The sequence below is a fragment of the Epithele typhae genome (assembly GCF_022376455.1).
Source record: "Epithele typhae strain CBS 203.58 chromosome Unknown BXZ73scaffold_45, whole genome shotgun sequence".
NCBI classification, from domain to species: Eukaryota; Fungi; Basidiomycota; class Agaricomycetes; order Polyporales; family Epitheliaceae; genus Epithele; species Epithele typhae.
Window position 1 is genome coordinate 78,898 of NW_025954236.1, and position 24,314 is coordinate 103,211.

The 24,314-nt window shown below is 57.5% G+C and overlaps 4 protein-coding genes across 4 annotated transcripts; 2 read left to right on the top strand and 2 right to left on the bottom strand.

Moving 5' to 3' along the window:
• Positions 1-770: 770 nt before the first annotated feature.
• Positions 771-1,166, bottom strand: BXZ73DRAFT_51019 (uncharacterized protein; the record flags this gene model as incomplete). Its single annotated transcript, XM_048020540.1, has 1 exon — positions 771-1,166. A coding segment is annotated over one exon (396 nt), but the record flags the coding sequence as incomplete, so codon positions are not given.
• A 286-nt stretch (positions 1,167-1,452) lies between these two features.
• Positions 1,453-3,062, top strand: BXZ73DRAFT_79483 (uncharacterized protein; the record flags this gene model as incomplete). Its single annotated transcript, XM_048023098.1, has 4 exons — positions 1,453-1,592; positions 1,648-1,852; positions 2,001-2,100; positions 2,161-3,062. The coding sequence occupies 4 exons, from the start codon at positions 1,453-1,455 to the stop codon at positions 3,060-3,062; spliced, it is 1,347 nt and encodes a 448-aa protein (XP_047875288.1).
• A 2,387-nt stretch (positions 3,063-5,449) lies between these two features.
• On the bottom strand, positions 5,450-6,049 carry BXZ73DRAFT_51022 (uncharacterized protein; the record flags this gene model as incomplete). The annotated part of the gene is made up of 1 exon (XM_048020541.1): positions 5,450-6,049. The coding sequence occupies one exon, from the start codon at positions 6,047-6,049 to the stop codon at positions 5,450-5,452; it is 600 nt and encodes a 199-aa protein (XP_047875289.1).
• Positions 6,050-9,214: 3,165 nt separating this feature from the next.
• Positions 9,215-9,451, top strand: BXZ73DRAFT_3911 (enterobactin synthase subunit F; the record flags this gene model as incomplete). Its single annotated transcript, XM_048018313.1, has 1 exon — positions 9,215-9,451. A coding segment is annotated over one exon (237 nt), but the record flags the coding sequence as incomplete, so codon positions are not given.
• Positions 9,452-24,314: the final 14,863 nt, after the last annotated feature.

Genomic DNA, 24,314 nt, shown 5'->3' on the forward strand with positions numbered 1-24,314 from the left:
AACAACCCTACGCCAGTTTTAACAACCCCACGTTGCTTTTAACAGCCTCAGCACCAGTTATTACAAGACCCCCTTGCGTTGTTATTGTTAAAGACCTCACCACGTTTATTACAATAACAACGTCCTCAGGAATAGCAAAAGCTTATTCCCATGTACCTGGGGCATTGTAATACAGCCGTGGTGACCACAGGTGGCCTCGCCACGTTACCCTTCTCCAACCACCTCACCGTCCGCCCGTGCCTCACCCGCGTCCCCCACACCTGCCTGCTTCCTCCACGCCTGCGTCACCAGATGCCGCGTCACCCTCCGCGTCGCCGTTTTCCGTCCACCTCGCCGTCCACCTGCGCCTGGCCTGCGTCCTCCTGCCTGTCTGCTTCCTCCGCGCCCGCCTTTGCCTTGCCACGTCGCTCTACTCCGCGCCTGCCTCGTCCACGTCCGCCTCTCCCCCTCGCCACGTCGCTCTCATCCGCCCGCATCGCCCGCCCGCGTGCACCCGCCTTCGCCTCTGCGTCCCTGTGTAGTAGTTTATTGATAAATATATTTGATCACTAATTATGTACGAAGTGTGATGTGAAACAAAAAGGGAGGTGAGCTCACTGTCGGAGACGGTGAGCTCAGGTGGCAGGGCCTGAGGCGCCGGTGTCCAGATGTCTTGGGGCAATGTCACGAGCGGCTGCGTGAGCACGCTTGGGGAATGCAACCGGGCCGGCCGGATCACCAGGTGCATCTGCACCTGCCGATAGGCTATGGCAACAGATGCACCTGGCGATTCACCACTGTAGAAACGGGAGGAGGCCGACGTGTATCTCAAGCACGTCGGTAGCGGTAGTGCGGAGAGCACCTGTGATGAGAAGGAGCGCCTGGCGCTGGAGTGTGGCGAGTTTGCGGATTGCGCCAACCGAACCGCGGACTCGCCTGCCCTCCCGGTCTAGGCCTTCCGGGTGGAGGAAGACGTCTGCCGCATATAGAACGCAGGGGATCGCGACCGACATGTAGAGGCGCTTGACGGCTGTTGGTGCCGCGCCGTGGCGAGGACCAACCAGGTGACGGATGGCTGCGAGGCACGCCGTGCCACGCGCGAGAGCGTGGGCGACATGAGCATGAAACCACAGCTGGCGGTCCAGCATGACGCCAAGGAAGCGGCAGACAGCTTGTGGCTGGATTACAATAGGGGTGGTCAAAGTTAGACAGCGAGGGCCGATTACGGGGACGATTATCGTTTCGATTATGGATCTATAATCGGGGCAGCGATGAAAGCGGCTCTGGAGCCGCTTTCGCAGCCCACAGCGCGATTATGGGAGGCTCGCTGTTGGGAGAGCGTCTAATTTCGCCTGACTTACACAAGTCGCCACTTGTCCTGCAAAATATGTAAATAGCGAAATAAATGCGATGCCCAGTAGCTGCACGACGGCTGCTCGTCCCATCCAGTCTCCTACGTCTGTTATATACACCATGGCCACTGGAAAACAAGCAAAGGAGCCTTCCAAGTCCTCGAAAAAGAAGACCAACACGTCTCAAAACACTTCTCGGAAAGCCGCCAGTAACAAATCGGACCAAAACAAGTCTGCGAAGAAAAAGGAGGACCCACTCAAGTGGGTACAAGTTGTTCTATTGGACTCTGCATGTGCTCACCATTTGCACTCCAAGCTGGGAGGATCCCAAGGACAACCTGACTTGGTCTCTCCTGGATTCTATCGAGCAGGATGAGGACATGATGAGAGGGCTGTTCCCTGGTTCAGGAGGAAACACATCTACGCAGCGCGGCGGTGGAAAGAAGAAGATCGAGTATCACTGGGCTCTCGCCAAGATTCTATTCGAGAATCACAGTGTACAGGGTCCGAAGCTTGCCGAGGTAATTGCCGCCGACGGAACCAGCAAGGCTGTAGATCGCCTACCATTCGTCAATAAGATCAAGAATCGCCTTGACACATAAGCCCCGCTGTTCTTGCTATGCCTTCAGTCAGGAACGGCACTGATGAGGGCCGTGTAGCATGACAAAGAAGGCCATGGACATCAAAGGCAAACTTGGTCAGACGGGTGGTGGGATTGAGCGTGCAGACCAACTCGACGGAGCGTCCGAGCATGTCCGGAACTTGTGGGGTGAGTACATATCAGCTCATATCTTTCCGAGGTACCACTGACATCGTGCACACTACCCAGAGGAGCTTGTCACAGGGCCGTTCCCTTACTACGAGCGCATAATGGCTCTCATTCAAAACAACCCCAACAAAGAGCCCCCAGAGGTCAACAACACCGAATCAAATGTTGATTTCGGGTCTATTATGCTGGAAGTAGACGATGCCGGTAGCGATCGAGACCCACCGGGGCTTGATGATGAGGACGAAGATGAGGAGGAAGATGATGATGACAACCAGGGCTCGTACAGTTCCACCAGCGCCGGAGAAGACTCGGGGTTGGAAAGCGCGGATGAGGGAGCTGATGGATTGGGGGAGATCTCCGACGAGGACGAGCACTCGGAGAAGACGCAAAAGAAACGTAAGCAGTCCTCTACTCCTCTCGCGCCCAAGCAAGCCGCAAAGAAGGCAAAGAAAACACCAGCTCGTCGTGCCGCATCCTCTCCCGCAGCCGCGAAACAGACGCCCACAATGAAGAGGAAGTCCAAGGACAGCGGCGAGTTCGACAACCTGCATCTGGAAGAGGAGAAGACACATCGTAAGCAGCTTGAGGTGGAGGCGCTGAAAGTCCGCCTAGAGACCACCAAGGTGAAGGGCAAGGTGGCACTCAAAGAGGTGGCGATTCGGAACGAGCACAAGTTCAGGATGGCCAGGGTCAATGCGAGCCTGCAGATCCAGCTCGCGCAAATCCAGCGCAAACAGGCACCGGTCTCTCCATTCGACCTCGCAAGCTCGACCTCCTCCTCGGACATTCACCAGACTGGTACAGACCCCCTCCAATGGGATTACGGAGCAGCCTCAGCCTCAGCATCGTTGATGGGCCCGATGGCGATGGATTACAATAGTAGGCATGGTGTAGACTTCGGCAATTTTGGCGAAGGAAGCGTGGCCACGGGTCACAGCACTGGGAAGTCGTCCAAGTCTTAGTATGGTTTCATGTTTGCGCTATGTATGCTAGGCACACTGCATACAACATTGTGTCATGCACAAAGGTCTCTGATTCACGAGATACCCCATATCGAACAAGCACAAGCACCGCTCAATTCTACAGCACGATGCTCCGCAGCCTCCAGACGCATCCGATCCAAATAGGCGCCCGTTATAAACGACACTACACCTGCAACCAGATCTGGAGGGTGCAAGGGGTTGTCGTGGTGAAGGAGGGGAGGGAGAGGTGTTCAGATGAATGATTGTCACAGATCGTACCTTGCCATACCCACTGGAAGCCTACCGACGAGCACCTGCGCGGCGATCCGACTCATCCGAGCCTCACACGTGACAGGTCTACACAGAGGTACTTTAGTAGCCTAAAAATGTACTGTTGAGAGGGAAAGAGTTCACCTTCAAGCATGGGTTGTGATACAAAACCTCGGGGAGAACGGACCCAAATTCTCCCCAAGGGGAACACACCCCTTAGCGCACCCTTGCGGTCAGGCACCATTGTCCCGAGGTACTGAGACCTCTTTGAACGCTGATGCCCATCATACACCAGAGTTGGCCATCTCTGGGCAGTTGCAAAGGGATGCCGCGGTGCGTGTTCAAAGGCACAGACACGTCCAAACGCGTGTTTCCCCTTCGCGTCCGCTTACTAAGCAGTTCCCGGACGCGCGCCAGCAGTACAGTGTACTCCCCTAGGTCGCGCAGCAGCTCAAAGTCGGGCACGAACGAGCGCGGCAAGCACAACAAACAAACATTTGCAACTCGAATAGCACCACATCGCGTGGCGTCGCACAAGATTGGGGCGGCACCGCTGAACGTGAAGTTAACAGAGACAACGGCCGCGGTGGCTTGGGCGCCTTTGAAGGTATGACGCGCTTGTGCGTCTCTCCCGCTACCCATACACTCCTCCCTTCCTATCTCCTTCCGCACTGACGATGCACCAAATCCACCGGGTGAGTCTGCGGCATATATCGAGCAAGTTACTGCGCGTCTGATGGTGCGTCACTACTCTCCCACCCCTCACAAGGTCGTATGCCATTCCATTGCAGACTGGCCTTCGGTGTTCGCAAACTCGACCAGTACGTGGTCAAAAATGGTCGGAATCCCACGATTTTTGGCTTGTTGGTTTTGTTTTCACTCCCTCTTTCCGACAATCCTTTCCCCGTCGTGTTTCGTCAAGAATTGGAAGATATATCGATTCGTTTTCAGAGGTGTTGGTGGCTACAGGTTATGCGGACAACATATGGGTGTTTCTTGGGCGATTTGGTATGTTCCATTCTCGCTCTTTCATCTGTTCGGAGCCTTCTTCTTCTTCTTTCCATCGAATCCACTTGTGCTGCATTCTGTTCACTTTTCGAATGTCTGTACCCCATCCATTCCCCACTTTCATAAGCATTGTATATTCACTCGTATTCCTTGCGTATATGCACGACGACCGGCCCGTTTTGTGCGCGATAGGCGTCGTTGGAATGGGGTTGTCCACACCTTTTCGACAAGCCCAAGATCTTCACATACGACCTACTTCTCGTTGAACGGCGAGCTGCAGAGTGTGATGCGCAGTTACACAAATTCCGGTCCCCTCTTCTCATTGTAGTGATAGTACATCATACCTAATGAACACGATTTACATGAACAGCCCTCGCTGCCCGCGTCTCTCGGCGGCTTTGCGTGCAGCTCGTTCTTGTGTCTGACGATCTTTGCTCCTCTGCAGCGCTAGCTTGAGCTGTTCTCGCCGTGCTTTCCCGAGTTGAACGCGACTTATGCCACTCACTGTAGCCCCACTGCCAACCTCACCCATCCCTGCGTGATCCCCCAAGTCTTCGTCATGCTCGAGGCCCTCTTGGATGAATGGGTCATCAACGACATCGTCTGAGGTGGTCCCAAGGGTGTGGCGCTCTTCGTCTTCGTGCTGCATAGCGAACGAGTGGATAGCCACACAAGCAAGGATCCAGTACGTTGCAAACTTGTGCGTGCGAGCGTCGACAATCCGTACCCGAAGACCACGAAGTGATGAGAAGCGGCCCTTAAGGAAACCGATGGCGTGCTCTGAGCGGATGCGGACCATTGAGAGGTGGTTGTTGAAAACTTCGTTTTCACGCTTCTCCCTTTCGGGCATCTTGTACGGAGCAACTACCCAGTGATCGATCTTGTACCAGTCGTCAGAGGCGGGAGACTCATCATGCCCAATGGAAGATTAGAACGTACAGGATAAGCTGAGTCCGCCCATACAAACTCTCCCTCATCCAGTACCTCATCGTGTTTCTGTGCAAGGTAGGTTTTCCGCCAGGCTGAAGCGTCATGTGTACTACCTGGGTGCCCATACCCAACATCTATGATGCGCAGATTCGGCAGAGAGATAACCTAGACCGAACATATCATGAGCAAGCGAGAAAACGAGAAGAGGGTGGATAGCACATTACTTGAACATTTAAAGAATAATTCTGCTTGCGGTCAAAGTATGCTTCCCCAAACCAGTAAGGTTGTTCGTCAAGCGGAATGAGGGTCCCATCCACCATGCACCAGCCGTCTCTCCACGCATGGCACGAGTGTTTCTCCACCCACGCCTTGGCCTCCTCTTTCTCCTGAGGTGTGGGATAACGTATTGCACTCAGACGAAACTCCGGTCGGAGGATAGCAGTCATGACTCGACGAGTGACGATATCAACAGTGCCCTTCGCGCAGCCAGACCAATTTGCCACTGCCTGTAGACCTGCTGCGTTCCCGTAATGTCCAAAACGATACAGAGTGATTGCGACTTGCTGTTCGACTGGCATCTGGGGGTTTCTAGAATTGTTGGAGAAGACGGAGTCTTTCTCAATACATGCGACCAGCCGATCAAAAGTGGATGGGTTGATTCGGAGCAACTCTCGAAATTTGTCAGGTCGTTGATGCTTGAACACATGGAGTACATGGGGAAGGTAGCCTGGGCCACGAGGAAGGGTGGAACGGGGTGCTTCGTAACGCTTCGCATACATGCTGACCAGAGCACAGCGAATGCGGCAGGACAACTTGCTCGGACGTCGAATGGGGACAGACTGACGTATGTGAAAACCTGCCAGGAGTTCCTCATCACTGTCTCCTTCATCATCAGCCTCTCGGTCTTCATCCTCATCCAGGTCCTCTCCGGTTTGGGCCAGGTGTGCGTTGTTGAAATCAGAAACAGGGTCGAAAGGATCATCGTCGAGATCAAGTAGGGGGAAGAATGTGGGGAGGGGGAGGTTGGGGCCATGGTTGCCTTCAGTAGTGGAGTCAGGGTCTTCGGTATCGGAGAGGCTGGAGAGGGAAGAGAGAGAGGAGAGAGAGAAGTCGGTGTGTGGTTCGGGAATTTGATTGCTACGATGTTCCTGGTGTTGCTCTCGAGCACGGCGTGCTTTGCAAAACTTGATGTACCTTTGCCGAAGCTCTCGAGCACGAAGAGCTCGAGTAGTCAAGCGAGGCATCCGGCAAAAGGACAAGCACAAGGGCAGGGAGGGTAACACTACTACCGAGTCCTAGTGTGGACGCGTTCATGATGTTTATGCCACGTGACCACAACAACCCAGCCATGACGGAAAACATCAGCCAATTCACTCGGAGTTAAATGCTTTGTCAGCCAGACCATCTGGCAGCTTGCGGCGTAATCGAGTGTATAATCGAGTGCATAATTGAGTTTCACGCGGGGTGGTCAAAGTTAAAGCGCGATTATGGGACAATTCTGCAACTGAAAGCGAAACGATAATCGTCCCCGTAATCGGCCCTCGCTGTCTAACTTTGACCACCCCTAATGCCATTGAGGTCGAGCGCGGGCCCCAGGGTCTTGATCTTGCGGGCGCAGTTCAGAAGCCCAAACTTCTCGATTCAGAAGACCGAGTTGTGGAGGCGGGACTGACGCAGGAGCGGGCCGCGAACGCCAATCGGAGGAGAGGGAGGGGTGGATGGGTGTAGATGGAGGTTGGATGACCTCGATGTAGTGGTGCAGAGGCGTTGCCGGCACTAGGCGCAAAGCAGACGCAAACTAGAGTCACACGAGGGAGGTCTAGCCCACAAAGACCAAGTTAACATAGCTCTACATACATACAGGCAATCGAGATACTCACCTAGCCCACAAAGACTAAGAGGTCGAGATGAGGGCTAGGACACGAAGTGCAAGTGCTAAGAGAGTCCGCGATACGGGCGCTTAATCGCGGGAACAACCTTCCAATATAGTAACAGGCAGAGAAAAGGTGAGGAAAAGGCGAAAAATAATACATAGGGCACATCCAGAGTCCGTTCCACGACAGGGACCACTCGAAACCGCCACTGTCCTTCCGCATGAAGTGGCTGAGCATTTTGTGTGCCCCTTCAAAGGTGTCCGCTGTCGCAATCAGGGCTACGTCGTCCATCGAGCCAACTGCTGTGAGCCGTTTGGTTGGGTTCACTGCGTCGAGTAGATCCGAGTTGTAAAAGGCGTATAGAATGACGGAGAGAGGGCAGCCCTGGTCGATGCCGCTGGAGATGTCGAACGCGGGGGACGCGAAGTCGTCGAACTTGAGAGTGGTGCGGCGGCCTGTGAGCTTCTCCCGGAGCCAGTCAGTGATGACGTGCGGGACACCTCGCATCCTCATGTTATGGAAGAGGCGGTCAGGCATGGCCGTGGGAAAGGCCGACTTGATGTCGAGGAACAGGATTGAGGCAACGCGTCCACTGCGCCACGCGTCCTTGACAAGCTTCGTGACGAGGTGGACTGAGTCGCTGGTGGTGCGGCCCGGGCGCCCCCCAAACTGGTAATTGGCGAGGAGGGCGTGCTTCTCCGCGTGGTAGACAAGGGTGTCAGCTACGCAGCGGGAGAGGATCTTTGAGAGGCAGCTGAGGAGCGCGATAGGGCGGTATGCTTTGGCAGCTGAGTAGTCGGGGTGTCCCAGCTTCCTGATGACGACCGTGTTGGAGATCTTCCAGCACTGGGGGTAGTAGGAGAGTGAGAAGGTCGCGCGGAACAGCCTGCCTAGGTGTGGGGTAAGTGTCGATGCACAGTATCGGAAAATCTCGTTTGGTAGGCCGTCCGGGCCCGGGGCTTTGTGCATCCGGAGACCTGCCAGCGTCTCTGAGATCTGCTCATCTGTCGGCGGCGTGTAGTCAAACTTGGGCTCTCGGTACTCAAAGTCGGGTGGGAGGGGTGGCGAATCGCAAGGCAGGAGGAAGAATGTGTCGTAGAACTCTTGCGACTTCTCCTCGTTCGAGTAGAGCAGTGTTCCCGAGCCCGAGCGTGATGACGGGGCGATGGGAGGGATCCTCGTGGCTCCTCCGTCCGTGGCGCCCTTCTTGGCCCAGCGGTGGGCTGTCCAGAGGGAGGTAGGGTCGATAGCGTCAAGAAAGGAGTGCCAGCACTCCCGCTTTGCGATGTCGATCGCGTCTTTGTACTTGTTGCGTGCTTTCCGACGAGTCACTTGGAGGGGGTGATCCGGTGTCATCTGGTAAGGAAGGGCCTGCCGCTGGAGCTTTAGTAGCGCCTTTCGTTGCTTCATAAGCTCGTTTGACCACCAGCGCTTTGCGAAGGGTGTTGGTTTGCGGAGAGGCACGGTCTCTTCCACAGTCTGGGTGAGGGCGTGTGTGATGCGCTCTAGAGCGGTGTCGAAGTCAGGAATAGACACGAGGGGGAGGGTGGGATCAAGGTCAGAGAGGAGGGTACCATCAGTAATTCCCATTATTTCTGAACCTCTCAAATCTCTCACACATTTTATGTGAGAAGTTTCAGATTGGTGAGAGGTGATCAGACATCTCAGGCGAATCTCAGAAAGTTTAGATGACCAGTTTGGACAATGGCACACGAGAAATAGAGGGCCATGACAAGCTTTGAATTGTGTGAATCAGATATATTATGATGAACGACAATGACATCGCCTCGAGCTCAAGATGGTACTATAGACGGCAGCGTGCGTCACCGAAATCCAAACTGCACATGGCACGCACTCCACACTGTGCAGCGCGAGCGGTGGCAGGCGGTCGTCACTCCGTATGTCCTAACGAGCACGCGCAGCTACGGTCCTACTGAAGTCACGGTCAGCTGCGCAGGAATGACCTTCGCCTTGGACACCAACGTCCCTGCGGGCGTCATCGGCAGGCCGTACGGGGACACCTGAGCGTACATCATCGACCTTCGCTGCCCAGACACCCACGTCCCCGTCGGCGAGCTCTGCCTCTCAGGCAACCAGGTCGGGCGCGGATACCTCGGGCGCCCCGACCTCACTGCCGCCGCCTTCTTGCCCGACCCGTTCTCGGAGCCCAGGCTGATGATGTACCGCTCCAGCGACCGCGCAAGGTGGACGAGCGACGGCCTAATCGAGTACCTCGGCCGGCAGGACGACACGTTCGTGAAGCCGCGCGGGCTCCGCGTCGACACGGGCGAGTCGGAGGACGCGATCGCAGGCGTGGGAGGCGGAGGGGCGTTCGCGGTCGTCGAGCTGCTGGAGCTGAGAGGGCAGCCCCATCTCGTCGCGTTCGTCAGCGGGGCGCTCACACCTGTGGGCGACGCATGGGCAGCCACAGCTCCTCGTCGACACTGCGCTCAATCAGGGGCCGCGCTGGCGCCGAGGAAGACCGTGGAGGCAGCGATGTGGCTTGGAGTCCTGCCATCTGCCGAGCGGGAGCGGGCAGGAAAACGGGCATGTTCGGGGGGAGCGCCATGGGTCGTGCAAGCGGAGACGGGCATGAAGAGCGAGGGAGAAGACGTGGGCGAGGTGAGTGACGCAGGCGAGTGGGTGACACAGGCAAGGCGCGTGGGCGACCAGGTGACACGCGTGGGCGACGCGTGCAATGCAAACAACGTAGCGGTGCAGGCGAGGTGGTGAATAGCATGATGCGAGCGCGACGTGGCCCGACTTGGTTGACAAGGGCGAGGCAGCAACAACGGGAAGGTGGGCAAAGCGGGCGACGTAGGTGTCACGATCGTCAGTCTCTCAATTGGTGCAACAGGGAGCGGAGAGCTGCTCACCGTGTAGCGTTGCTCGTCCTCAGGCTTGACAAGTCAATACTGCAACTGGTGGTGCACGTGCGGGCGGAGGGTCAGGCTCAACACGTAATCTGGTGACGGCAGGATGGCACAACGGGGAATTGGCAGCGAAGAAGAAGTGGGGATGGCATAGGGTGGGGAAAAGGGGGTAAATAAAAGATGTTAAGATAGATTGACTCACATATATCGTGTCCGTGGCACGGCGGTCCTTGGCCCTGACCGTCGAGGTGGTGGTTGTCGGAGAGCGCAGGGGTGTAGAAGTCGTGGTGGAACATGTCCCGGGCGGAGGCGCAGTTACAGAGCGCGCTGTGGTCGGTGGAACTCCTCAATTCGCCTGAGTTCTTTCTCCCGCTCGAGCTTGTGGATGTGGATCAGTGGCGGTTGGCAAGGTAGCGAGCGGGCTCGAGCGGACTTGGAGACAACGTGTGGAAGAGACAAGCATTGAAGTGCACAGGCGACGCGTATGCACTGGCAGCGCCTGGTGTGGGAATCTCAGCCTCGACCCACGCGGACTCTGCCAGCGCGCTGCGCAGCCTTGTCCTCGTCCTCACAGCCTTGTCCTTGTCCTCCTCCACCCCTATCCACACCCTTGCCACGCTCCGTGCGAAGGGCGAGAGCATTCTGGGCAGCCCGCTCGCCGTGTCGAAAGGTGCGTAGAACTTGTCGTCTTACTTGGTCGCATGGGACACTGACAAGGGGGTGTACTAGCTCCGCGCCGCTTCTGCTCAGCCCATGGCGTCTGCTCCCTCCCCAGCTTTCTACGCCCCTGCCAACACCTTCCCCGGGTCGAGGACGTTCAGCTGGAGGTTTTCATCGATGCCCAGGGCCTGGCGCCACGCTGTCCGGGATCCTTCGACTACCTCTTCGTCTTATCCCAGTACTCCTCCGAGGTTGGCTCAAGCGTCAGAAGGTCCACCGTGCGCCCGTGTGAGTACATTTCATGTTCATCCAGCTGGGGTGCGCGCTGACAAGGCTTTCACTTACACGGGATCAAGACACCGAACTAGACATGAACTTCGACTCCCCGGGGTTTGTACGTCACGCCTGCGTTGCCCACCCCACCTCACTCACTAAACTCACCTCACCCACCCTCCCTGCCTTGCCCGTCTCACTCTTTCCGCCTTACGACATCGCCCACCTTGCGCATGTGGCCTGTATAGCCCACTTCGCTCTTGCACGTCTTGCCAGAGCCCCGCGTCACCCACTTGGCCGTGTCGTCCATGTCACCCACTTGGCTGTGTCGTCCGCGTTGCGCCCGCTTCTCGCACATCGCCCACCTTGCCACGTTGCTAACCTCACCCACCAAGTCCATTTTGCCAGTGTCACCCGTTTCGCTCTCGCGTTGCCCGCCCATTTTGCTAGTGTCGCCCGTTTCGCCCTCACGTTGCCCGCGAGTTGCCCACGTTGCCCGCGAGTTGCCCACGTTGCCCGCGAGTTGCCCACGTTGCCCGCGAGTTGCCCACGTTGCCCGCGTCGTCACCCTCGCGTTCCCTGCGCTCCACGTGTACGTGTGTCTCGAACCTGCCCACGGGAAACACGCTGTTCAGATTAAGGCTGCATGAGGATCGATCCACGGATGATCCGGAGTCTTATCCGTGGATCATGGCCATTTTCGGGCCCTGATCTGGATCCGCATGGATCAGATCCTCCGGAAGAGCCGGAGCCGCGCGAGCTGGAGCCGCAATCTGCGGATTGAGCCTCGAACTGAGCCGCACATCATGGCTCAGTGCGGATCAATGGATCCTGCAGTTGATCACTCTCACTATAGCAATGCATTCATGAAAGTATAAGTGTATTGCAGTCAAAAAATATTACTCTATACACATTCACTAGCTCTACAAACATATAACTATGACGCGGGGCCGCAAGACCGCGGGCGACGAGGAGACGAGACGGCGGTGAGACGGGTGACACAGGCGGCAGGCGGGCGAAGTGGGCGAGGCAGATGACGTGGGCGCGACACGGGGGCTGTTGAGGCCAACGTGGGCGAGGCAGGGGAGGCGAGGCAGGCGACGCAGAGGGGACAAGGCCGAGGGGACGGAGGGGGCGAGGGCAAGGTGGGCGACGCGAGCGCGGGAAACGTGGGCGTGACGCGCGGGCGACGCGGGCGTGGGCGTGGTGCACAACGCGAGGGCAAGACGATGGTGGGGTGGGCAAGGGCCAGACGGGCGAGGGAGAGATGGGCGAGGGGGTGATGGCAAGATGTCGACCATGCGCGGACGACGTGGGTGACGCGGGGGACGCGGGGCAGACGAGCGAGGTGGGCGACGCGGGAATGCGGGCGAGGTGGTGAGGTGGGTGACGCGGGCAGGCGATGTGGGTGAGGGACGGGTAGGCGGGGGATGGGGCTGCGGGCTAGGGTGACGCGGGTGACGCGCGTGAGACGTCGCTGAGGACGACGCGGAGGTGGCGGTGGGTGAGATGGGCGACGCGGAGAAGGCGACGCGGGGACACCGATATGTCGGCGGAGCGGACAACTGTTGAGACGGTAGCCTCACGCTAGTGGGCGCGACATCTCACCTGTAGCTTAGTAGAGCCTGTTTGAGGTCTCGCACGTAGTGTAGTAGTAAAAGGAACTGTGTATTAGCAGGCCGGGATACTCGGGTATTTATACAGGGTACGAACGAGTGGCTGGTGCTACTGTACAGTACACGAGAGAGGCTGAAACGAGAGCAAAGAAACGGGGCTACACTACGGTATCATAGAGTAGCTAGAGATAGCTCTCTGGAACGGGGGATGCACGATCGGAGACGTGCATGCCATGCAGTGGCGTTCCGTAGAGCGCGCCATACGGCTAGACGCTCTTAGGTAAGCCGAGCCGCTCGGCGGCCCGTGGCCGAGTATGCCGAGCGTTCTCACGCGTAGTCCGCGGTGTACTTACCGCGTTCAACACCCCCCCTCGCTGAGCAGCCGTAATAAAGGCGCATCAGCGAAGTAAGACAGAGGCCTAAGGGTGGAATACAAGCCCTAGAAGAGGGCGGAACTTGAGGAACTTGTCAGGCCCCAGGTTCTTGGTGAAGAGGTCGGCGGGGTTATCTTCGCCTTGAATGTAGAATAATTCAACCTTCTTCGCCTCGACGATCTCGCGTATATAATGATAGCGAATGTCGATGTGCTTGGTGCGCTTCTCAGTGACTGGGTTCGAGGCGAGGAAGATAGCACCCTGATTATCGCTAGAAAGCGGTACAGGCTCGAGGAAGTAATAGATCTCCTCGAGGACGTTGCGCGAATAGACGATTTGACGTCCAGCGTCGTCTACAGCCATATACTCGGACTCGGTGACAGAGTGCGAGACAGTGTTCTGCGCACGTGACTGCCAGGAGAAGGCGGCGTTAGCCATCTTGACGAGGTATCCAGTTTGAGAGCGGCGAGTTGTAGGATCAGTGCCCCAGTCGGAGTCGACAAAAGCGACCATGCCAAGCCCCGAGTCGCCGTCGTAGACCATGGAGTACGATTGAGTGCCGACAAGGTAACGGCAGATGTACTTGGCCTTGGTCAGGTGATCTTCAGATGGGTTAGCGGCGTATTGCGCTAGCTTGGTAACTGCGAACGAGATGTCCGGGCGCGTGCCGAGCATGAGGTATAGAAGCGATCCGATGACCATTTGGAACTCAGCGCGACGCTCGAGGTTCACAGGCTGGTCGTTGGGTTCAGGAATGTACCCGGCCGGTAGAGGTGTGGGCTTGGATTTTGCGTTCACCATCTTGCAGCGCTCAAGGACGGATTTGAGGTAGGCGCATTGATCCAGATGGATCTTGCGGCCGTCGCGTCTGATCGTCATGCGGAGGAACTCCTTGGTCTCGCCAAGGTCGCGGCACTCCCAGCGCTTCATGAACTTCTCCTTGAGTTCGAGCACGAGCGCCTTGTCCTTGCCGCAGAAGAGCGCATCGTCAACATAGATGATGACGAGTACAATACGTCCGTCGCTATGTTTATATAGGAATAAACCAGCGTCGGTGGAGAGTCGGATGAATCCGAACTCTACCATGGACTCGCAGAGGGCGCGCCACCACGCTAAGCCCGCTTGCTTAAGTCCGTAGAGCGCACGAAGTAGTATGAATACTTGGTGCTCATGCCCTCGGATTTTGAATCCTTCGGGCTGCTCCATGTATATCTCTTCGTCTAGCTCGCCGTATAGGTAAGCCTTCCGCACATCAAGTCCAGTCATGAACCAATCTTCGAGCGCACAGAGCGCGAGGATCAGTCTGACTGTCTCGTAGCGTACGACGGGAGAGAAAACCTTGAAGAAGTCTTCAAGTTCAGTCTGTGAGTAGCCCTTTGCGACTAATCGGGCTCTCTTTCGACCATCTGGTTTGATGTCGAATACCCAGCGGTTCTTGACAACCTTGCGGCCTTTCGGGCGGTCGACAAGTTCGAATACATCCCTGCGCTTGAGGTCTTCCAGCTCCTCGCGGCAGGCCGCTTTCCATTCTTCTTGCTCGTCTTTAGGTAAGCGAGCGATGTCACGGAGCGTCCAGTTTCGGACGTTTGACGGATCGGGAGTACTATCTGGTGGTACAGCTTTCGCTGCGAGATAGTTTAATAACTCCACTCCCCCTTCGCGGCACAGCTGTGCCAACAGTAGGTCGTCGACTTCAGACGACTCGCCCGAGGAGGATGATTGAAGAGAGGGTTGTTCCACATTTGAAGGTGCGTTCGGAGCAGCATTTCCGGTGTTATGCGCTTCCACTTGCTGATTGGGATTACGATGGCGACTCGCATTTTCTCCAACCATCTTCTTCCATGTACTCTCTTTCTCAATCTCTTGGTAAGTCTTGATGGGGTCTCGTGACTCCCCATAGACGTTTCCTGGACGAACTGGTACTTTCCGCTCACGCGTGCTTTTTCGCGTAGGTTGCTGCGGCGCTTTCGCGCGCTGCTTATCCTTACGTTCAGCAGCCGGTCGCTGTGGCGGCGGACTAGGATCGCGCGAGGGTGGAAGGTCAGGTTCGACTCCCCCTTGCTGCGGTGGCGCAACATTCTGCTGCCCATCCTGTCTCCTTTCTGCGGTTGTGGGAGCACGACGCGGTGCAGGTGCGTCGTCTTCATCATCCGACAATATTTCGTCGCTGACGGTGGGTTGTTTATACGGTCGTCCGACCGGTGTAGTGCCTCGCTTATTGTAGCCGGGGCATCGTGGGAACGAGTGCTCGTCGAAAAGCGCTGATGTCCCGGTAAACACGATATTGTTGGGTGAGCGCATGAATTTGAAGCCGTTCACGCCGTCGGGGTTGCCGATGTAAGTCATAAGCTCAGATCTAGGTGAGAGCTTGTTCTGACGAACGTCTTCAGGCAGATGAACATATGCCCCGCAGCCGAATACGCGAAGGTGATCAACTTGCGGCTTCTCGCTGTACACCACTTCGTATGGCGTGACCCAGTCGTGCCTACGTATCGGGGTGCGATTGTAGACGTGAGTTGCGTGTTCTATCGCGAACTCCCACCATGAATCAGGTAAGCAAGCGTCGTGACGCATAGCTTCAGCCTTTTCCATGACAGTGCGGTTGAAGCGCTCTGCGCGCCCGTTCTGTTTTGGTGTATGAGGTGCGCTTTGTTGGATTTTGATCCCTTCATCGCGCAACATGTTGACGAAAGCGTCGGAGGTATATTCGCCTCCAGCGTCTGACCTCCAGTTCGTTATACGCCCATTAAGTTGATTCTTGATCGCGGCGATGAACTGCTTGGTCGCATGAAACGCAGCACTCTTTTTGCGCAGAAACATGGTCCAGGCGAAGCCTGAGTAGTCGTCAACGTAAGTGATAATCCACTTATATTTGTGATACGACAGGACGGGGAACTCCTTGAGATCGGAGTGTATCGTTTCGAATACGCGCTTGGCGCGAGCGGAGGAGGGCGGGAAGGTGCGTGAGTGCATTTTTCCTTCTGCGCATCCTTTGCATAGCGGCGCTTCATCTGGGAAGATGACGCTGCCAAAACCATCTGTATGGTTTCGTGCGTGCTTCAAGACATCAATTGAGGGATGCCCGAAACGTCTGTGCATAGTCTCATAGTCGAGCTTGAACACAGATCGCGATACAGCGAACGCGTCCTCGGGCGGGACTGCCCAGAGGATGTAGATTGAATCCCCAGGTTTCCTAGGTGAGAACCGTAGTAACGGTTTTCCGTTCGGTTTGACTATAGTAAGCGCGGCTTTATCTGCGCGCGCTGACATTCCTTCTTGTAAGAAGGATCCGAGTGAAATGAGGCGTCCACCTAGATTAGGTAGGTAGTTGACGGGGTGCAGCCGTATGGCGCAACGTTCGCCGTCAAGTGCGCTTGCGGTGTTGATGAGTACTGTGCCGAAACCCTTTACGAATGTTACTCCGTTTGCTGTGCGAACAGGGGTGGATTCATCTTCGAGCGGAGTGAACTCAATGAAATCATTGATATCATGGGTATAGTGCTCGGAGGCTCCGGAGTCGCACATCCACGAGATAAGATTCACGTAATGCGGATTATCAGGGCGCCAGCGCTCATCGTCGGTTAGACCCATCCGCGCGCGGTCTTTTCCTTTGCAATCTGTACACGCAGCGTATGTGAACTTATGCGCACATAGATCGTCATAGCATAGTAAACTAGCTAATACATGATCATCTACATTACTAGTCTTCGCAGCTGTGAAGAGCGCGTTAGCTAGTTGTAGATCGCGCGAAGATGCGAGGACTTGCCTCATATACTCATCGCGGTCAGGGGCAGACCCAAGAGAGACGACGTCGTCGTCCTCCATAGCGCTCTTGTCGCTGTCGGTCTCCACGCCACTGTTGCTGCCATGATCGGAGGCCCATATGATGGGCCCGAGGCGCTCCTGGAGGGATAGGCGCTGCTTCTTAGAAGAAGATGCTGCCGCGTTGTCGGGCTCAGTGATACGCGCGCTGAGCGGGATGTCCATGCGTCCGGACGATGTAGAGACAAAGTTCTTGATCGACTGGATGGACGCGGAGACGTTCTGCTGGGCGGCGGTGTTGAGTGCCTGGACGATGTCGGGATAGACATTGCGGCCGTCCATCGTGTTAGGAGTGCGTATGGCGTTGGTGCGGATGGTGATTCCGTGAGGGTGAATGTCCATGACGCGAGAATAGTCGGGAGGAGGGATAGAACGAGGGAGATCCGTGATGACGGGACCGGGGAGAGGAGCGCGGAGAGGAGCGCTTAGCTCGGTGATCGCGGGCGACGCGATGTGCGCGCTGTGATCTTGCTTGTTGTACTTCTCCTGTACGCTCTTGCCGGCGCGATTGCCTCGCTTCTTGTTCTTCTTCGCCTGCTGCTGGTTGCTGCCTTGGTTTGGGCGCATTTGCTGCGACTGGAAGGTGGGATCGTCACCCTTGCGCTTGACGGCTGAGATCTTCGCCGCTTGTGGATCCGAGTGAGTGTGTTTCGACTTCGTCCGCTGGTTTTCAAAGCAGCGGATGATCTCCGCGCGGAGCTCGGGGTACTTGAGCTCGGCGATAGTTGCGACTGACATCTTTGAGTTGATGACGTAGTCGTAGTTCGAACTAGGCAGCTTCGATAGTAGAAGCATGGCCTTGATGAAGTCGGGGATCGCGATTTGAAGGTCGGAGAGCTCGGTCCAGGCTTGATCGAGGCGATCGAGAGCGGGGATAGGTGACGAGTTTGATGGGAACGAGGTAGCGAGAGCGGTCTTGAAGTGACCGAAGGCGTTCGCGACCGAGGTCTTGTCGTAGAGATCTTTGAGAGCTTCCCAGATCTCTTTGGCGGTCGTCTTGGTCTTCACTGCAGTTTTGACTGCGGGCGAACAACGCAAGAGGATGTTGCCTTGCGCCTTCTGATCGAGGGCGTCGAAGGTCTCGCCTTTGGTGTCGTCGTTGTCCTTGGGGTTCGCAGTAGGTCTGGTCTTCGTGATCACGGGACCTTGCCCTTGGGAGAGCAGGTAGCACCGCATCTGCGGTTCCCACGACCGGTAGTTCGTGCCGTCGAGGACAGGAACGTGCTGCGTCAAGGTTGAAGACATTGTATGTGTAGGACGATTTGTATTGGAAGATAGTGCGATAAGTTCTGTATGAAGACAGAAATCAGCATACATCCCAAAACGGATGAAACGCAGCCGTTACGGCGCGAGATAACGCTTTGATGCTGACGCTCTGAGTGAGTCCTGCAGCGGATCAACCGCGCATGGATCTGCACTCCGGTCTGCCATTTCGGCGACCTACAGGTAAGCTCAGCGCGCCGACTGCAGCCATGAAGGCGCTGTCGAGCGACACCAGGGCTCATAACCTGTTGAGACGGTAGCCTCACGCTAGTGGGCGCGACATCTCACCTGTAGCTTAGTAGAGCCTGTTTGAGGTCTCGCACGTAGTGTAGTAGTAAAAGGAACTGTGTATTAGCAGGCCGGGATACTCGGGTATTTATACAGGGTACGAACGAGTGGCTGGTGCTACTGTACAGTACACGAGAGAGGCTGAAACGAGAGCAAAGAAACGGGGCTACACTACGGTATCATAGAGTAGCTAGAGATAGCTCTCTGGAACGGGGGATGCACGATCGGAGACGTGCATGCCATGCAGTGGCGTTCCGTAGAGCGCGCCATACGGCTAGACGCTCTTAGGTAAGCCGAGCCGCTCGGCGGCCCGTGGCCGAGTATGCCGAGCGTTCTCACGCGTAGTCCGCGGTGTACTTACCGCGTTCAACAACAACGCGGGGGGCGAGGGCGAGAGGTGGGGTGGTGGCGAGGGACGTGGTTGACGCAGACGACGTGGGCAAGGTAGGACCAGCGAGTGCGAGCGCGAGTGTGGATGACGCGGACGACGCGGGCGCAGGCGCGGTGGAGAGGGCGAGCGCGAGGATCGTCCGGGGGCGGGACGGCAGGGGTTGTCGGCGTGGGGTAGGGAAAAGAGACGCGGGGAGCAGAGGGGGTAGTGGAGAACTCACCAGCGGAGATCGGGGACACAGGAGCTCGCCGCGACCCCAGACAACGGCCGGCCGGCCGCGCGTGATGACGCCGTGTGGACGGAGGGTGGGATGACGCGGGGCAGGTGGGCGACGCAGGCGGACACGGACAAGGCGGCGCAGGCAATGCGGAGGCAAGGACGAAGGCGAGGCGGAGAGGGCGAGACGAAGAGGGGGAGGTGGACGAGGGCAACGCGGGCGGAGGGCGACACAAGGCGAAGGTAGAGGGCAAGGGTGAGACGGGGCAAGCCGGGGGATGGCGAGGCGGCGAGGCAAAGAGCGCGAAGTGGACGAGCGCGACGAGAACAAGCGGACGAGCGTGAGCGTGAGCGTGAGCGCGAGACAGTCAAGGACGCGCGGGGAGCAGAGGGGGTGGGACTCACCAGAGAAGATCGGGGCCACGGGAGCTCACCGCGAGCCCATGGCACGACTCATGGGCTTGAGAACAGCCGCGCGCGCTCAGGCGATGATGCCGCGCGGACGGAGGGTGGAAGGTAAGCGGAGGAGGAGTGAGGAGGAGGGATGATGGCCAACGAGTGACGCGCGAGACGCCGCGTTCGATTCCGAACACTGCCCGATCGGGACGGATTCCCGCATGCAGACGCCGGATGCCGGCGCCAAAGGCGTTCAAAGTGTGAGTAGGTCATGTTTTGTCTATAACTCAGTCATTTCTTGACAGAATCACACGAAAATTATATCGTTAAAAAGCTGCCTCAAAGGGCTTGTAGATTACGCACATTTTGTAGTATATCACACGAGACTCTGCGGATAATCCGTGGATCGAGCCTCAGAGCCGCCATATTTTGGCCTTGTTGATCCGGAGCCGCTGGGAGCCGGAGCCGGAAAGAGCCGGAGCCGCCCGGCTCATGATCCCCGGCTCACGGCTCCGGATAATCGCGGCTCTACCCGCGAAGTGAGCCGGACCCTCATGCAGCCTTAGTTCAGACTCACGCAGACACTCGCGCAAGTCCTTCGGTGAGCACACCACCCCACGGCAGTATCTACACCGAGATCGACTACGAACTCCTCGCTTACGAGCCCCCAGAGCGCCAGGACTTCCAGTCGGTGGATTGGGAGGAGTTCGACAAGCGGCTGAGTGCATCAGTATTTCCCAAAATCTCTGAAAACCTCTGTGGAGAGGTTTGAGATGCTTTGAGATGCTTTGAGATGCTTTGAGTTGTTTTGAGAGATTCAGAATTCCTCTCACTTTGACTCTTCATTGAGACATTGTGTGAGAGATCTCAGACGGGAGAGAAAAAGAAGGAGTCTAAGATAGCATCATTTTACAGATCAAATTGTCGGGAAGTTCAGGACGAGCACGCAGTTCACACTCTTTAGAGGGGGGAACAAAATAGCTGAATTTCCGCAACCACTACCAGTACACATGTACACTAAATACACCGCTATCGAGTCCCTACATAGCTCCGTGCGGCCGACTGCCGTGGGGTGGTGTGCTCACCGAAGGACTTGCGCGAGTGTCTGCGTGAGTCTGAACTAAGGCTGCATGAGGGTCCGGCTCACTTCGCGGGTAGAGCCGCGATTATCCGGAGCCGTGAGCCGGGGATCATGAGCCGGGCGGCTCCGGCTCTTTCCGGCTCCGGCTCCCAGCGGCTCCGGATCAACAAGGCCAAAATATGGCGGCTCTGAGGCTCGATCCACGGATTATCCGCAGAGTCTCGTGTGATATACTACAAAATGTGCGTAATCTACAAGCCCTTTGAGGCAGCTTTTTAACGATATAATTTTCGTGTGATTCTGTCAAGAAATGACTGAGTTATAGACAAAACATGACCTACTCACACTTTGAACGCCTTTGGCGCCGGCATCCGGCGTCTGCATGCGGGAATCCGTCCCGATCGGGCAGTGTTCGGAATCGAACGCGGCGTCTCGCGCGTCACTCGTTGGCCATCATCCCTCCTCCTCACTCCTCCTCCGCTTACCTTCCACCCTCCGTCCGCGCGGCATCATCGCCTGAGCGCGCGCGGCTGTTCTCAAGCCCATGAGTCGTGCCATGGGCTCGCGGTGAGCTCCCGTGGCCCCGATCTTCTCTGGTGAGTCCCACCCCCTCTGCTCCCCGCGCGTCCTTGACTGTCTCGCGCTCACGCTCACGCTCACGCTCGTCCGCTTGTTCTCGTCGCGCTCGTCCACTTCGCGCTCTTTGCCTCGCCGCCTCGCCATCCCCCGGCTTGCCCCGTCTCACCCTTGCCCTCTACCTTCGCCTTGTGTCGCCCTCCGCCCGCGTTGCCCTCGTCCACCTCCCCCTCTTCGTCTCGCCCTCTCCGCCTCGCCTTCGTCCTTGCCTCCGCATTGCCTGCGCCGCCTTGTCCGTGTCCGCCTGCGTCGCCCACCTGCCCCGCGTCATCCCACCCTCCGTCCACACGGCGTCATCACGCGCGGCCGGCCGGCCGTTGTCTGGGGTCGCGGCGAGCTCCTGTGTCCCCGATCTCCGCTGGTGAGTTCTCCACTACCCCCTCTGCTCCCCGCGTCTCTTTTCCCTACCCCACGCCGACAACCCCTGCCGTCCCGCCCCCGGACGATCCTCGCGCTCGCCCTCTCCACCGCGCCTGCGCCCGCGTCGTCCGCGTCATCCACACTCGCGCTCGCACTCGCTGGTCCTACCTTGCCCACGTCGTCTGCGTCAACCACGTCCCTCGCCACCACCCCACCTCTCGCCCTCGCCCCCCGCGTTGTCCGCTCCGCCGACATATCGGTGTCCCCGCGTCGCCTTCTCCGCGTCGCCCATCTCACCCACCGCCACCTCCGCGTCGTCCTCAGCGACGTCTCACGCGCGTCACCCGCGTCACCCTAGCCCGCAGCCCCATCCCCCGCCTACCCGTCCCTCACCCACATCGCCTGCCCGCGTCACCCACCTCACCACCTCGCCCGCATTCCCGCGTCGCCCACCTCGCTCGTCTGCCCCGCGTCCCCCGCGTCACCCACGTCGTCCGCGCATGGTCGACATCTTGCCATCACCCCCTCGCCCATCTCTCCCTCGCCCGTCTGGCCCTTGCCCACCCCACCATCGTCTTGCCCTCGCGTTGTGCACCACGCCCACGCCCGCGTCGCCCGCGCGTCACGCCCACGTTTCCCGCGCTCGCGTCGCCCACCTTGCCCTCGCCCCCTCCGTCCCCTCGGCCTTGTCCCCTCTGCGTCGCCTGCCTCGCCTCCCCTGCCTCGCCCACGTTGGCCTCAACAGCCCCCGTGTCGCGCCCACGTCATCTGCCTCGCCCACTTCGCCCGCCTGCCGCCTGTGTCACCCGTCTCACCGCCGTCTCGTCTCCTCGTCGCCCGCGGTCTTGCGGCCCCGCGTCATAGTTATATGTTTGTAGAGCTAGTGAATGTGTATAGAGTAATATTTTTTGACTGCAATACACTTATACTTTCATGAATGCATTGCTATAGTGAGAGTGATCAACTGCAGGATCCATTGATCCGCACTGAGCCATGATGTGCGGCTCAGTTCGAGGCTCAATCCGCAGATTGCGGCTCCAGCTCGCGCGGCTCCGGCTCTTCCGGAGGATCTGATCCATGCGGATCCAGATCAGGGCCCGAAAATGGCCATGATCCACGGATAAGACTCCGGATCATCCGTGGATCGATCCTCATGCAGCCTTAACGCGTCGTCGCCTGCGCAGCGGCCTGCTTGATGACCAGCGCAAAGGACGGGTCCGATAGAGCCTCCAATGCCGGCGCGAGCTCCCCCTGCGTTCCAGCCCCTCCTAAGCCACCCCCAGATTCGACCTTCTCCTTCATCATTTGCAGCGTCGCCTCCATGGAGGACGCCGCCGCCTTGCATGCCTCCACTGAGGATGCACGTAACTCCTCCATCCCCTTCCTGACCTTCTTCAAGATACGATTCGCAATGACAGAGCTCACCGTTTCCTCCTGCACTGCTTTGGAGAAGTAGAACAAGGCCGCGACCACCTTGACGTGTTCCGATGGCTTCGGTGGCACGAGAGCGACCATGGCGAGGGCTCGGGTGACTTGCTCTTGAGAGGGCGGAACGTCGTCGTCCCATTCGAGTTGGTAGGGGGCAAGGGCGGCATGCGCTGCCTCCGCACTTGGTATTATGCCCTTGATAGCTTCTAGCACGTTGGGCTCGGTCAACGTCTCGATGTCGCTCAACAGGTACGTCCGTCTCGGGCGGCTAAGGGCGCCTGACCCGGTGCGCGTCATTGGCCCGGGGGCTCCCCCAGTCACACCCGCCTTCTTGGCTGCGGGCATGTTGTCTAGGGGTTTACTAGTAGGCCAGAAGAGTAGATAATAAAGCTAGAGATAGAGAGTTCCACACGACCGCTGTCCGCTCCAGTGGCAGCGAGGCGTGGGAAAGTACCAGATGGTGGCGGTAGTAGAAGAAGGAGCGTCCATGGATGACGTCATCCATATGATGCCACAAGCCATATTCCTTGCACCGTCTGGTAACAGTAGTGGAGATCGAACGCTCAAAACATCAGACATACACATATATTAATTGTCTGTTTCACTCGAGACTGTGGTGTTTGCGAAGTTTCGTTAGATTGGTCAGCGCGGGGAGGTCCGGGTGCGGGGCGGAGTATTATTTTCCCCCTCATCAATATGATATATAAGCAGCCCTATCACATCATCGTCATTGGACCCCCGCTTTCATCTGGCTTCGTACTCGTACTCTGTACTGCTGTCGCATGCGCTGTGGTCTGTATCGCTTCGCTACACCGTGCGCTCTAGGATGGTCTCTAAAGGCTCGGACTTCGGTTCACTGTGCTACTCTGAGCTAAGCGGGACAGGAACAAAATAATCTCGTGCCTCGAGCTTCTTTGTCTCTTGCTGAAGTCGCACCCCCGTGCCATTCTGCGGTCCTTCTGGTCTTCTTCGCCAACACGTGGCAAATGACCCCGAGCTGCGTGTCGACCGCGTGCGCCTCGAGCGGGCAAACTGGCCGTCGGTCCTCCAGCCGTGAGCTGCTTTCAGGTATGTCCATTGATGTGATTCATGAGTACATGCCCTGGCATACTCTCGAGGCTCGAGTGGGCAGTTAGGCTCACATTGGATAACATCAATGCGCGTGTCATGCACGTGTCGTCCGGCACGTACATCTATTCCTGTCCACCGCTCAGGTAATGTCTGTCTCGGGCAACGTGGCTCTTATGGTCCAGTCGGTGGGCGAGTATTCCCGACTGCAGCCGGACGTTCTGGCCCGGGACGCAGACACACGGTAGCCATGTTTCTGGCTGAAACGCTCAGCACCTGCATCAGGAAAAAAGCAGGTTGCTCCAGAGCACTATGTGGGCTATATAGCATCCGAAGTGCCATAGGAAACCCCCCCGTTTTGGGGTCTCCCATAGTCGCGCACGGCGTCTACAAAGCACTCCATAGTACCGCATAGCAGCATGCAC